This window comes from Sylvia atricapilla, chromosome 2 (assembly GCF_009819655.1).
Source record: "Sylvia atricapilla isolate bSylAtr1 chromosome 2, bSylAtr1.pri, whole genome shotgun sequence".
NCBI classification, from domain to species: domain Eukaryota; kingdom Metazoa; phylum Chordata; class Aves; order Passeriformes; family Sylviidae; genus Sylvia; species Sylvia atricapilla.
Window position 1 is genome coordinate 41,291,539 of NC_089141.1, and position 16,020 is coordinate 41,307,558.

The 16,020-nt window shown below is 41.3% G+C and overlaps 1 protein-coding gene across 1 annotated transcript; it reads left to right on the forward strand.

Moving 5' to 3' along the window:
- The first annotated feature begins 575 nt into the window (after positions 1-575).
- RAB39A (RAB39A, member RAS oncogene family) lies at positions 576-9,135 on the forward strand. The gene is made up of 2 exons (XM_066313012.1): positions 576-898; positions 7,202-9,135. The coding sequence occupies exons 1-2, from the start codon at positions 576-578 to the stop codon at positions 7,626-7,628; spliced, it is 750 nt and encodes a 249-aa protein (XP_066169109.1). The 3' UTR covers positions 7,629-9,135.
- Positions 9,136-16,020: the final 6,885 nt, after the last annotated feature.

Below are 16,020 nucleotides of genomic sequence, written 5' to 3' on the forward strand. Positions count from 1 at the left end.
CCCAAATTTCTTGGCAAAAGTCGTGCTTTAACAGTCTCTCTCCCACGGTTTTCCGTGCGGGCCTGGCGCCCTGCCCCAGCATCCCCCTCCTCCCGGCCCACCCCTACACTTGTTGCCCGCGGGGGGATGTAGACGCTGGGCACGGGCTGTAGCCCCCAGGCAGCGCTCCCCCGGCGCTCGGTGCGGCGGAGGAGGGCCCGTCCGGCCGCGCACATGACGGCACGGCGGGAGGGCGGCCCCGGCGGGCGGCTCGGCCGCGCCACCGCCCAGCGGGCGGCAGAGGCGGCCCCAGCGAGCACCGGCGGCGGCGGCAGGGCCGGGGCGGCGGGAGCGGCGGGAGCAGCCGGGGCAGCGGGGCCGCGGAGCCGCGGCCGGAGCGGGGCAGCGCGGTGCTGAAGGGACAGCGCCCGCCCCGCCCCGCCCGGGCGGCCGGCGGGGACCACGGCGCGGATTCCCGGGAGCGGGGCGGGGGCACCCGGCTCCCGGCCCCCGCCCGGAGCGGCTCCGTCCTGCCCCCGCGGGAGCGGCGCCCCGGGCCCCGCGCAGCGCCCGCCGCCGCCCCGCCCGCCGCGCCGATGCCGGGCGTGGGGGCGATCGGGGCGCGGTGCAGGCACCGGCCGCGCAGGAGCCCCAGGAAAAGCCCCAAGGCGGAGCCGGGCCAGGCCGGGGCCGCCATGGACGCGGCGATCTGGATCTACCAATTCCGGCTGATCGTGCTGGGCGACTCCACCGTGGGCAAGTCCTGCCTCTTGCACCGCTTCACCGAGGGCCGCTTCCCGGGGCCGCTGCACTCCGACCCCACCGTGGGGGTGGACTTCTTCTCCCGGCTGGTGGAGATCGAGCCCGGCAAGAGGGTCAAGCTGCAGCTCTGGGACACGGCGGGGCAGGAGCGGTTCAGGTACGGGACCTGGGATCTTACCCACACCCTCTTCCACCCGCTCCCCAAACCTGCAGACCTCCGGGCACACCCTGCTGCGCTCCCGGCTCTGTACCCTCCTCATCTGACACATCTCCGGCCCCAAGGACTTTGCCTTGCCCCCCAGCACATTTCCCAGCACCCATCTGGTTGCTGTGCCCCAAACACCACCATTGCCTGCCAGTGTTCCTAGTCCTGTGGCCCACCACCCTCTTGCCCCACTGCCCACAGGTTCCTTCCCGGGAGTTTCCTTCCCCACCCTTTTTCCCTTCATACACACCAGGGAACAGCTGCCCTTCTCCTCCCGCCTCTCACTAAAGGGTAACAAGTGGCTTTGTCCTGTTTCTTCTTTCCTCTCTCATCTTTCCCTGAAGTCCTGGATCTAACACAGCAATCCCTCCTCTACGTTTTTTTTTCTTTCTTTCTTTGCTGCCAGAGGCCTCTGCCTAACTCTGCATTTCTTACTTTGTCATCACCTCCGAACTCACCCTCCGCTGCAGTATTTCACTCTGCCATTAACTCTCCCATGCAATCTGGAGACCAGGCCACCTCCCAGCTCTTCCTCCTTCCAGCACAGCAACACTGTCTGCACCAGTGCAGCCGTGACAGGGTGGAAGCCACTGGGCAGCCAGTGCTTACTAGTGTTCCCTTACTACAGTCCCTTACTAGTGTTTTATCTGCCTTCTGCACCTGCTGTGCACTGATTGTTGCCAGAAGTCTCCACTAATACTGCTGTCATTTATAATGTAGCTAAACTAGCTCAACTGCTGCGCTGAGTATTAAACGCTCTCCTTTCTCCCCTCTGTTACAAACAGTAGCAAAACCACCCTCCTTTCCTTCCTCAGAAAAGTGTCAGTCATTTCCCGGTTTACAAGTTGATACTGTCACTCACTCACTCTTGTGTCCCTGTTGTATCTGTAGTGCTTCCCATTTCAGGCAAGATGTGCATGGATTTTAGTTTGGACTTGGAGTTCAATAGGTATGAATTCATGGCCTGGGCAAACACAGCCCATCCCCATGTACCTGACCCACACACTTGGAATGGTACTGGAATATCAGCAGGAGGATTGAAATGGGCACCTTCACTGGCCAGAATCAATCCCTCTGTACTCCCTGTCTTCTGTTGCAACAGTTGTGCAGATTCCCACACTCAGCTGAAGAGGTGGGATTTCACTGTTTTACTGGGGGACAACAACTTCTTTCTCTTTATAATAAGCACTAGAGGAAACAACAAACAACTTTCCTGGGCTTGCATGAGTCTCACCTTCAGATGCATTTTTGCAGGTAGGCTTCTGAAGGATTAGCAAAGAACAGTGTTAATGGAAAGCTCTTAGCATTTTTCACCATCTTTGTGCATTCCAGATAGAATGTAGAATACTTGTAAATAAGCGACTACGAGTGTATAATCTGTTTATTTTGAATTTGCTGACAAATAGCCAGGATGGCCAATGACGAGCCACTTGACTGAAAGAAATGCAAATGCACAGAATCTTGCATACATTTAAAATCAAATGATGGCAATCCTTTAACCCAGGAATGCTCAGGGAATATATACTGATGAGTCATGCAGTCAGCTGCTCTTAAATTTACCTCTCTGTTTTTTCTAATACTCAGAAGGTAAAACCTGAAGAAAGTCGTTTTAAATATTTGCATTTGTTTTTATGCTGAGTTTCTTGTCAGTTGGTGTACTGAATATCACAGTGTTTATCGTATAGTCTGTTTTACCTTTAGTCAAATAAATTATAAATATTTTACAATGTTACACCATAGGTTACAATGTTGCATTCTGTTCTCTGCTAATGGAGAACACTACAGATCGCAAGCAAAGATGATTTTAGGGAAGAGCTAATTACTCCAGGAAGTTATCTAATACTGGGGAACACCAAGCAGTTTGCAGTTCTGATTTCCAGTTCTGCTCTGGGTCACTTGCATTGGGATTTTAGAGGAGGTAAAACCTGTCTTTAAAGCTCCCTGGGGAGTTCCCTGCATGCAGGGCAAACTACTGGCTGCATAGTAACTCCCTTCTTTTGGTCCCAGGCATTAGGGACATTCCCAGGGGAAAATGAAGGTGTGACACCCCTGCCATCACACTCTCTTGGAAGATGTCATGTACCTCCTTGGAGGAATTATTTGGGAAAAATTCTTACATGTCTCTAGTTCATTGATGATTCTGTATTTGAACTGGATTTCATGCATTGACTTAGAAATAGTCTTTAACATGCCCGGGAATAGCAGCTATTGAACAGATTTATTTTGACATCAGTCAGGCATCACTAAGCAGAATCTCCCATTGTCTGAGGTGCCACATGGCCAATAACAATATAATCAGTAGCACTTTTAACATCTTACTAGAACAAGAACCTACAGACTTGCTTAGTATAGACTCAGGTCTGTAATACAGATTAATGTAAATGAAGGGCACATCCTCAGTTTCTTTCTATCTTCAGATCAGTCATTTAGAGCAATCTGCTACTTTGTCTGTGTTTTACATCATCTACTTTGCTATGTTTTTTGTTTGTTTGATAAATTCCTGTATTTAAATCCAATAGTATATTTAAATAATGAAACCTCCAATGCCATAAAATGCTCGGCAGTGGTGCTAAGAGAGTTCATTTCAGTCGGGGCAAAATATTGTGAGGATGTTCCCATTAACCCACTTTTTAGTAGACCAGGATGTTAGATACATTCTGTTTCTCATACATCTTCAAAATAAAACACTATCCTAATCTTTTTCAGTAAGCAATATATCTTTTCAAAATTAATACCATTACAATGTAGTCTTTAGTCATAGTACAAAAATAACTCTTTGAAATTAGATAAAGCTTTTAGTGAAAGTTTGGTTCATCTGGTAAAGATCAGTAAGATCATAACGAAAAAGAAACACTGACAGTGACTTAAAGCCTCCCTGAAACCATAGTCTAATGTGATTATACAAAGAATCATAGAATATCCTGAATTGGAAGGGACCCACATGGATCATCAAAGTCCAACTCCTGGCCCTGCACAGGATGACCCCAACAATCACACTATGTGCCTGAGAACATTGTCCAAATATGCTTTTTGAACTCTGCCAGGCTGGTGCTGTGACCATTTCCCTGGGGAGCCTGTTCCAGTGCCCAAACACCATCTGGGTGAAGAGCTTTTTCCTAATGTCCAACCCAAACCACCCCTGACACAGCTTCAGGCCATTCCCTGGGTCCTGTCACTGATCACAGTGAAGAGATCAGAGCCTGCCCCTCCTCTTCCCCTCACGAGAGAATTGCAGACTGCAGTGAGGTGTGCCTTCAGTCTCCTCCAGGCTGAACACACCAAGTGACCTCAGCCACTCCTCATATGCTTTCCCCTCAAGGCCCTTCTCCATCTTTGTTGCCCTCCTTTGGACACTGTCCAATAGTTCAATGTCTTCTTAATATTGTGGCACCCAGAACTGTCCCCAGCACTGGAGGTGAGGCTGCCCCAGCTCAGAGCAGAGCAGGACAATCCCCTCCCTTGCCCAGCTGGCCATGCTGTGCCTGAAGCCCCCCAGGACAGGGCTGGCCCTCCTGGCTGCCAGGGCACTGCTGGCTCATGAAGTGTAAGAAGATTTTAGAAAACCACATAATATGATATTGTATGTCTCGATGTTTCTTTAAAAATTTTGTATTGCTTTTTCTTTGTTGTTGTTGGTTTTTTGTTTGTTTGTTTTTGTTTGTTTGTTTTTTGTAATGAGAAAACTAGTTTCAAATTATACATACCAGAAATACAGAAAAAAATCTAACTCTTGTCTCTCCAAAATATTCACCCAATTTTTGTGATGTGCAGTACAAAGTTACAGGATATTTTTTTGTCATCTCCATAAAAAGCAATACATACACATAATTCAGTGTAATGGCTTAGATCATCAGCTACTATAAACTAGCACATCTCTGCAGAAGGGACTTGCAAGAGATGAGGGTACTGACTGCTGTGTATAAGCATCCAAAAACACACAGAGGGCTGTGTTTCAGTCCTCCAGTTCATAGATATATGATATAACATCTTTTTATATAGAAATACTTGGCAGATGATGCATTGCATTTTTAATAATAACCTACTTTCTTTCCTGGCTAATGCATTTCTTTGTTTTCAAGGTTTGGGGTGGGGGCAGTGTTGTTTGGTTTTGGGGGGTTGTTTTTGTTTTTGTTTGGTTGGTTTTTTGTTTGTTTTGTTGGGTTTTTTAATGAAGGTAAGTTGTATTAGCTTTCACTTCTCAATATAATATCCCATTTTTGTCATCCACATTAGCCCTTACTAGAAATATCTGAATTATTTTTCTGCCTTCATTTGTGTTTGCAGATACTCTAGAAGAAAAAGAAATTATTAAGAAAACCAGAAACAGATCCTTATGGCACCTGTATTTAATACTTCACAAAATGTGACACCCCTCACTTATGGTCTTAAACAATTTTGTGAAACAGTGGGCCATTTTTCATACCCATATTCGTATTTTTTAATCAATCTGAGGTTAAGATCCTGTTGTCTTCACATTCAGAGAGACACTGCATGGACTCTATTGCTGGGAATGTAGAAAATATCTTTCTTTCTAAGCATTAGGAGAAACAGTCCCTCCCTCTTATCTAAATAAAACCATTTCAAATGCTGTTTGCTGTGGCTAAATGAATTCAGATATGCCAAGAAATCTAAGTCTTCTTTATCTGTGCACTTACCTATCTGTAACAGGACTATTGCTGCTAATCATACCTCTGTGTTCAAATTGCTATCAAAAACTCTAGGAAACATGAACTGAGAATTGGAGGGAGCTACTATTATAGAAAGTTGTACTATTGTGCACAGTTCATCTTGCTTCCTAAAATTTGAGGTTTTGGCATCAGCATCCTCTTCATAATCATGAGATAAAATTGATTTCATTCTTAGCTTAGGTTATGATTTCAAATAATTACTGTTTAGAGATTGTGCTTCTCATTTCATTTGGAGGATACTTATATATATACTAGTTATATATTTATGCCAGCAACAAGTGCTTGTGTACATTCCTTGGTAGGCTGTCACTTCCTTTAAAATGTCTCTTCTCACCTTCTCCATTCTCTCCTACTGCTCATGATTACAGACTTAAAATAATAGTTTAGTTCCTGCATCTTTCACTCTCTCTCTTTACATTCTAACTTTTTTCCTTATTCTAGAGCACATTAAAACTTTTTTCAACAAGAAGAAGAGTGTCCTACTTCCAAAATTCCTTCCAGTGAATGTTCTAGAGCTTAGGAGGGCTCAAAAGTAAAAAATAATACCTTCCAGCCCTCATGCCAAAAAACTGTAAATGTATAAAATATAAAGACCTTTTCAACCTCTGTGTGAGAGAGATGCTGGAGGTAGATGTGTCTGTTGCCTGTAATAATTGCATGTTTGCTCAGCTCACTCAAAATGCTTAGACAGTTTTGTTCAGGGGGTTTCCTTTTTGTACCTGCTACCTGTTGACTTCTGCAAGCACAAAAAGTTATGATTATCTCTATAAACATTCTTTTAAAGAATTTTTCTGCAAAGAATGCAAAAGGATATGCCTGAACATTGGCAAGTTTGGGCTCCAGGTTTCTTGGCATATGTGACGTATGTGAAATTCATATTTCAGTCTGAAAGAATTGATTAGAACAAAGTAAAGTGCATGTGTAGCCCTGGTTTCTGCCTGAGATGTTTGGTTTTCTGAAATTCCTTTCCCAGGGAATTTTCTGTAAACAAGAGACATGTTGTTGTAACAGCAAAATTGTTTACATGTATTCCCTAGGAGAGGCTCCTCTTGATGTCCCTCTGGTCTGACCAATGTGATTGAAGAGGCTTGTCTTCTTGTCACCAATCGAATCACTCTGTGTAGAATAGTATAAAAGGGGAGAGACTTCCCAAGAATAAAGAAGTCATTTTTATCCTTCTGAAGTCGGAGTCTGTGTTGTTGTGGTGTCGTGCATGTTTACATGAAGCTGAAGGACTCAGACTTTACACCAAAAGTATATATCTTTTCTTCTGTGAACATGTCCCACAATTTGCTAAGAAAGACCACCTGAAAGAATAATTCAGCATTCAATATTTTCTCTTGAGGTGTTGGGTTCAAGAATGTTTAGGAAGTGAATTGTGAATGTAGGAAAAAAAATAGTAGTCTAGTAGATAAATTAATAAATTTCAATCAGCTTTTAAAAAGGAAAGTTATTTCATAAAACTTATAAAATATAAAAACCCATTGCCATATGGAAAAGTAAACACTTAGGAATAAAATGAAAATGCATTTTAATTTTCCTTTTTCCTTTTTATTCTTCTTCATAGATCAATAACACGCTCTTACTATCGCAATTCTGTGGGTGGCCTGCTGGTATTTGACATCACAAATCGACGCTCTTTTGAACATGTGAAGGACTGGCTGGAAGAAGCCAAAATGCACGTGCAGCCCTTTCAGATTGTGTTCCTGTTAGTTGGACACAAATGTGACTTAGTGTCACAGCGCGAGGTTACAAGAGAAGAAGCTGAAAAACTGTCATCTGACTGTGGTATGAAATATATAGAAACTTCAGCTAAAGATGCCACAAATGTTGAAGAGTCCTTTACAATTCTTACACGAGACATCTATGAACTTGTTAAAAATGGAGAAATCTCAATACAAGATGGATGGGAAGGTGTCAAGAGCGGCTTTGTTCCCAATGTCGTACATTCATCAGAAGAAGCTGTAAAGCCCAGGAGACAGTGCATCTGCTGAGTTTGTAGCATGCCAAAGAGCCCATGGGGTGTTTGGAAGATGATGCCAATCTAAATGACAGAAAACCAATTTTGAAACAATATTAGATCATGGAAGAGCTGAATCATAGAACAGTAATTTGGTTTTGTATCCTTCTGTCTAGGTTATAATCCATAACACTTTAAGTGCTTTTTTTCTTTACAGAGTACAATAACTTTGTGTGGTCTTTAAGAAAAGAAATTATATATTGCTAAAGGGAAAACTAGTTCTATAGCAAGACACTGAGAAAGTGCAATAATCATCACAACATCCTCGCTCGGGTTTGTATTTTGAATACTATTTAAAATTGAGTCCTGTTAGATGAGGATCAGATGAGCTCATTACTTTTGTTCATCCTGCCTTAGCTTTGGACAAGAAAATATTATACCTTATACTTTTTTAATGGGATTCTTTACTCAAGTGCAGAGTTGCTAATGACCATTAAAGTTTAGAATGCTGTAGAATTTGATAACAAAGATGACTCTAAGGACAGCAAACTGAAAGATTGCTCCAATAGGGAACACTTTTGATATGACAATGAATACAAGCCTTACTAAAGAAAAAGAATGTTTTAGAAAAGATGATTTATTTGTATACAAAAATGGGGAATAGAAGCAATGGAATTTATTATTAAATATTTTCTGAATCGCCAATGAAACTAAACATAACATCACATATGATCCAGCTGTTATTTGACTTGTATACAGAACAGCTTCCCAACCACTGGAGTTACATTTCAGCGGCCAGATCCTCAGCTGGGTAATTATCATTGTCACGTGGATGCCTACAGAATTATGTTAATTTACACAAACAAATTCCATACTAGCTTTAAAAAATAAACCTACTTCTAACTAGAAGTAAAAAAAGTTTAAAAGTGCTGCAACCCATGGGAACCCAGGCCTTACATTTGAATAGGGCAAGGATAGTTTTATTCTTAGCCAGCAAATGTCAAACTGTTGTTTAAAAAGGAAGGTTTTAAACTAAAATCATTACAAGCAGAGCATTTGGAGAGGGAAGAATTTCTAAAATAATGCTTATTTACAGAGAGCAAAGTTAGAGAACTCTTGGAATTCTAAGAAAGAAACCCATAATAGCTTTTAATAGCAACAACAAATCTGTGATCATGTAGCATTTTACTTAGCTTGGAGTCATCTTCCTACTCCTCTGGATATAACACACACTAGCTGTATGCAAACTAGGTCTAGCACGTAAATACCAAATAAATCTATTTCTATTTTATTGTAGTAGTATAAAAGATGACTTGATCTCCAGAGTTAATAAGCATCCACAATTTATCTGGCATACTCATAACCACCAAACATTGAGCCAGTTATCTTCATATAAAAGTGTGTTCTCATGTACAATTCTCCTTTTTCAAGATCAGGCAACAAGTCTATCTAATCTAATTTTCTTCTTCAACAAGCATATGATTGGTTTTCTCTCAGGTTACTTTTACATTCTTTTACAATTCTTTTTCAAATAGTTTGTAGTATGGTTTGTTTGGAACCAAACAGGTTGTTTGGTTCCAGTGACTTTATACATTTAGGACAACTAAAATCATTGACTTCAAAGGGAACTAGAAGTTTAAGTTTTTCTGAAGCCTGAGTCTTACTTGCACTGAGGCACAGTTACACTATCATGGAAGGATACAGAGGCCTTAATATAAACAGGAATCAGCCTTAATTCATTAGCAGATAGAACAGTTAATTCTAGTCTCAGCATGCCACAGAGTAATTGCTGTGAGCCTGATTCTCTATTAAACTACATGTATGGACACCAAATCAGCTTTGTTTGGAGGGTATTTTAAGCCCTCTTTACAAAGTAAATATGACTACAGATGCCAAAAGGTAGTGAAGAATCAGGCTATGTGCATTTGACACTGATTCCTTTATGATATGAGGCTTATGTTGTGCATCTCAGAAGAGCTCTTTGTTGTTTCATTAATTTATTTAATTCATAAATCAGTGACTGGGGAGTCAACAGACACAAAGTCTACCACTGGTTCACTGTGTGTTTCTGAGCAAGGCATTTGCAGTTTTTGTGCCTCACCTTCTGTATCTCAAATACAGAGATGATTGTTCTTCCTCAATTTCACAGAGACTGCTGAGACCAAATCAGTCCATGTGATCTTCAGTCCTGGACTCTATCTTCTGTGTGCTACCTGAGTGTTTAGCACCATGGGATATGGATACTGGTTTCTTCTGACATACCCAAATAACAATAATAATAACAATAATAATTACTATTACAACAGCCTTATAAGTGCCAGGTATTGCTGTGAATCTACATTTCATTGCATATTTCATTATTTTTAGATTGAAATCTTTTATCTTAAATTTTTCTTCCTGAATACTCTGGAGCCAATGAGCTTTTCATTCTGTATAAAAAAAATAGGTTGTACTGGGGGGAAAAAGGGCTGGGAGGAGAGGGGAGTGGAGGTATGCACAGAGAAATAAACAATCATCAGAACAGAGCCTTAATCTCTGTTGTCAATGTTGTACCTGTGGTGTCACATTTATTACACTGGGAATAGAGCCTTTAACCAGATTCAGCTGTGTGAGGAACTGGTACTGGCAATGCAACTAGAAGAGAAGTTCACTACATTTTAAAGTACTGTGCACATTGTTGTCTTATTTGTAATTCTTAAAAATGTAGGTCAACCTGTACTTTCAAACACTGTCTGTCTTTATGATCTATTAAACCACTACTGTATCTCCTCACTACACACTTGCAGTTGATAGAAATGTCTGATAAACTGAAAATTTGTCGAAATGAAACATGATATGTAAGTAAAAGCTTGACTAAGCTGTAGAATGGGTCAGAGTTCAGTGCATTTGTATTCTTTTTCCCGCCAAGGAAGCATGAATGTTGACAACAGAATTAAAATCCCAAAAATTACAGAAATCAGATAAATCTTACTTGGTAGTCAAATTTTAAAAAATAGAAAATATTTAATAAGAAAACACAAACTTCACAAATTAAGATTTGGTCAATCCCAGTTAGGAAATGGAAAAAGTTGAAAAACCTTGACAAAGGTTTCTTTGGATTCATAGGCCTGGCAAATGAATGGTTAGAAAGTATTGTTTTGGACTCCTAAAATTTTTAAACTTTCATTGCTTTTATTTTAAATTTGATAATGAAAAGTAAATATCTTTCTCTACTCATTAAAATATTCACACATGAATTCTTAAGTTATTTTGCCATGCTCAAAATTGTATCTATCCCACGTAAGAAGCAGAAACCAGCCTCGTACCTTAGGAATCAACCAAGGAAAAGATTTAGAGGTGGAAAATGTTTGGTTTTTTTAATTTATGCCTTCAGTATGGAATAGACTCAGCAATCTAACCTCAAACTGGCGACTGTCCTGTGCTCACAGAAAAGAATGCAGGCTTGACTGAGCCCCCAGGCACACTGTGCTGCCCTGTGCTGAGGTTCCTTCTGCCTCAGACAAACAGCTACTGGTGCCCAAGCTGTCTGTCTGAAAGCGAGGATGGGTGGATCCCACCCATGATCACAGATATTTCAGCCTCAGCATTTCAGCTCCCTTAGGGAGTACATGCTTCATTGCCCTCTTTTTACATAATTAACATCCAGGAAGAGTGCTTTTTCCCTCACTGAAGACCCCGGCACGATGGGAGCTCCTCCAAGTCTCCACCTTCACTTTTTACACAGAGCTGGCACAGCAATTTCAGCAGTCTTTATTCAGTCTTGAAGAAAAGGAAGGAAGGCTGAACGTTTATTCTCTACATGGGCATAGAACCTTACCACGAACATGGTGGACTGTTTAAGAAATCATTAAATAACAAAAAACAATTGTGAATAGCAAAAATTTGCATTGCTTATTTCTCAGAGTCTAGAGACTACCTTTCAAATAAGTGAATGAAATTAAAATTCTAGAAGAGGAATTGCCCATTGCTCACAGAAGCTATTGGGAGTAGCAGGCTCTTTATGGAGGGGTAGGTAAATATTCATTTAAATTCAAACTGAGGAATTCAAAATCCCAATCCTGAGCTGCTAGAGTGGATCACTGTCTTTGAAAGTATTTAATTCATTTACTTCTCAGAGAAAGTAACATTTTAGGCTAGGCCTGAGTTATGCAGGGATGGATGCTCAGTGTGTAAGCAGCAGAGATGACTGCTCCCTGGGAGCAGTGCTGGGAGCCAGCTGACAGCAGCCCCCAGCAGCCTCACAAGCTACAAGGGCAGCTCAGACTGATCACAGGCTGCCAAAGGCTCACCTTACAGCTGAAGAACATCTAAAGAAAGGTAATGGTAGAAGAAGCAAACCCAAAATCTGTGCATTGTAAATAAAAGCAATGTTTAGGTAAAGAAACTGGCATTTCAGCTATAGTTCAATTACTGCCATTCCTCACTGCTGTGGCTCCAAATCTGCACAATCTATGCAAATGGAGTTTTCCAGCTCCATGAAAATTGTGGAAAGGCAAACCGAGCCTCCTGTAGCATTATAGTCAGTCACCAGGGAGAGGGCAGCACAAGACAAGGGTGGAAGGAGGACAAAGATAATTTCTTCCATCCTTGCACAGCCCTGGGGGAGAAGTGAGACTAAGCACTGCCAGAGCCCTTAAGACCCTGCAGAAATATCCATCACTGTAATGGGACTTGTGGGATGAGCAAAAACACCAGGGACTTGGAGTTGGCACAGAGATGCAGGCTACTGACTCCCTGGCTCCCTAAGGATCAGTTACCTCTGTGGCACAGCTGCAGGAACAGCTGGGTGTAACTCTGTGCTGGCACTATGTCTACACTGCATAGCGTCTACACTGCAGAAAGGCAAATGTCTACATTGCTGGCTTTTTCCCCCTTCACCTTCTCCCCCATGTGGTTTCTTTACAGGAAGGGACTGTCAGAAGACATATCTGGCAGCAAGGTGTGACAGTGAGCAGGGCAATAGTTGAAAATTTAGTGGTAGTTGCTAAGTATTAAGGTACTAAAACTGAGGGGAGGAATTGTGGAAAATATTCCAGTCATAGTCTTAGTAATAAAAACCTTTCAGGGCTGGCACTGCTCTGCAGCACTTTCGAGAATTGTCCATTTTGGTTAAGTTTTCAATGCCAAGGAAATAGTTCAGCTATTTAGTAATAATTTATATTAGTTTGTAATTTAAAAATAATTACTGCCTATTATTCACGGAGAAAAGTCTTCTCTGTGCAGATAATTTTAGAAATTTTGCTGACATACAGCTTGTGTTGTATGTTTTAAAAGAACAAGCTATGCCAGGACGTAACTTTAAAATACACAGGTCTCAAGTCCCATCAATCAGACCATTGAAATGCACAGTTCATTTTACTGGGATTTTCCTGTGCTCAATTCCCTGTGGAAAAGAGTCTAATTCTCAGAGAAGCTTTTAAAACAAAAGAGAAGCAAAGCCTACTGAGCACTGAAAAAGAGATGCATATGTGAACAAGTGTCAGAAAAGTAGAACATATTTTTTCTTGTGGTATCCTCTTTCACTCTACCATGCTTCACAGCCCAACTGGAGCTCCCTGAGTACCCAGTGAATGGAACAGTAAATTTCTAGCTGTCCAAAAAGCACTGGGAGATCAAATATAATTCCCCACAGCAGTTCTCCACAACTCTGTGCTTGGGTGATGAACAATGGCCATATTCAGCCCAACGCATGCCATGTGCTTCTCTGTGTCCCAGGAGGAATTTGGCCCCAACAAAACCCCTCCCGTAGGTTCTGCCTGCAAACAGCAACTCTGCACCACCCCACGCCATCCTCAGTGACACTCAGGACAAAAAGTGTCAGGTTCTCTCGCAGGGAAACTATGAGGGAACAGCACCGTGGTCTAAAAAATACATCAGAGAACAACAAACATCAGGGAGAGAGGTTATTTAAGCAAAAGGACAATGTTGGCATGAGAACAAAGGGGTCATACTGAGATGCACAGGATAGGTGGTTCTGCTGTCACTAAGACAGCAAAGCCTTGGGCTGCTTTAAGCAAAAGCAACAGTAATCTCCACTGCCACATGCAGGCGACTTCTCCAGAATGCCATTGTTATTAACTGAAAAGGTGATGTGAAGCCCAGATAGTAAACACCAAAAGTGTTGAAATGGAAACAAACACAGGAGAAGTTTGGTGACTGACAGTGCCGCTTTTTTCAGCTACAGGCAGATGTCTGAGTGTTCCTGGCCTTTTAAAAGGATGGTCTTTGGTGACATTTTGTGCATGACGTAATTGTGACAGCCCACAGCAGTGATAAACAAGAATTTCCAGCTGAAAGAAAAACTTAATGTAAAAAACTACGGAATAGAACTAGTTTGATGGGATAAGAGTTTCAAATGGACTCATCAAGCATTACATGTTTTTTTCTTCATGGACTAAGTGAAGATTAGAAGAAACTCTGTTCATCTTATTGGTTCATCTTATTGGTTTCAGGGCATTAGAACGGATGATAGAAACACATATTTCTTTCTGATGCAACTCATTCAAAGCCTGGAATCAGTTCACTCCAAGACATCTAGAATATTAGGATGGTATTAATTTCACTGATCATCCAAATCTTAATTTCTTGCAAATCACTTTGAAGCAGTGCACATGTCTGGGACTGTCATTCCCTCTATATAATCCACGCAAAGGATTAAAACTGCACTATCAATCAATAATTAATATCTTCATTACCAGCAGGATTTAATAATAATCCATTTGTAATAGAATTAAAGCAAATAAAACAATATTGTGTAACACTGAGCACTGTCAAAGCACCCTGTAGTGGTACTAAAATACTATAAAACCTTAAGACTCATAGATGGCTTTACTTCCCAGAAGATTCATGCACAGATCTTCAGGGGAAAAAAAGATCTCAACAATTATGATCATTGTGTAAACCGTGCAAAATGAGATGCACACTATCTTTAATATCAGTAAAAAGTACCAGTGTTTCCTTGTCTCTCTGCTTCTCAGATGTTCAAGTCTCTTTATTCCTTGGCTAGCCTATCCATAACTATTGCACAAGAGCATATTTAGGCAGGATGCACAAACTCTCATACTCAGCATAGTCATTGCTGACCTATCCAGGCCAACAGCATAAATGTTACATAATGTCTACCAGGTGCCTAAAGGGACACAGAAAAGACCAGACCATGAGCACTACACTGGTGCTCCTGCATCCTGAGTGCTTCCACATTTTTGGTAAGTTTGGATGAAAAGTGCAAAACCAGAGAAATCCACCATTTTCAAACATAGCATTTTAAAACACTGCCCAACTTCATTTAGCTTCAAAGTCAGTTAAGCGAAATTCACAGTTATAGCATTCAAATGATTTGTGTTGTGGTTCTGTACTCTTAAGCTTTGCATCAAAAAGATCTGAGATGAATTTTTCTATAGTAGTTAATTTTCTGGATCTATGAATCAAAAGCAGTTTATAAACATCACTGAATTGTGGCATTAATAGCAAACATATATTGAAAAATAATAGAAAAAGAAAACAATTGGAAAAATAATAAAAAAATCAAATAATTGGAAATGCTCCCATTTTTTAAGGATTTGGGCAAAAGAGAATGAATCAGTTCATAGAGCAGTGGCTCACAGAAATGGCTGCCCCCATGTCACATTCTGTAGAATATTTACTTGTACCTCAGCTTCTCCGGTACTTACACACCTGTAACATAATGCACAGACAGGGCAGTGGAGAGGCTGAAGCACAAATGCATGATGCACACATTTTCCTGCCCCTAACTTCAGCACTGTTGTAGAAATACGCGCAATGGAAAGTGCATAATACAATTAGATCTACATTGCATAATTACATATAATATGCAAAACCGTATAAGCGTGCCCATTACATGTGCAATAAATACCATATATTTAACTACTGATAGTATAGAACATATAATAATAGCAAAGAAAAAATCATAAACTTATTAGAATATTTGGAAGCTGGAAAGCTTGTCAAGATAGGAGATTATTCAACATCTCCTTTTCACTTCTCAACTAAAAGAAGGTCTTAATATGACTATCATAGTTTATTCAGTTCATAAGGCTGCAAGCCACATTTGGTCACTATTATCAAAACTTCCACAACAGTATACACATTTCTTAAATATTTTGTTACAGCTTTTCTTACACTTCAGGGCCCCTATCCCCTGCGATATCAATTTATCTTCAAATCCTGTGCCCCAGGAGAGGCGAAGGGAAGGCTGCCATCCATGGTGGCCAGTGGTGTGGCTGTCCATGCTAATGACTCAGGGCAGGCCAGGCTGAGCAGGAAGCATCAGCTCTCAGGGTTCTGAGCCTGTATGAAAAGCTTGGTGAAATTTCCTTCAAGGTAAATTTTTAGGCAAAGGCTAAATGTTTTAAGAGAAAAGTGAGATTCTGTCTTATATGAAGAAACCCTGAAATTTTCCAAATCCT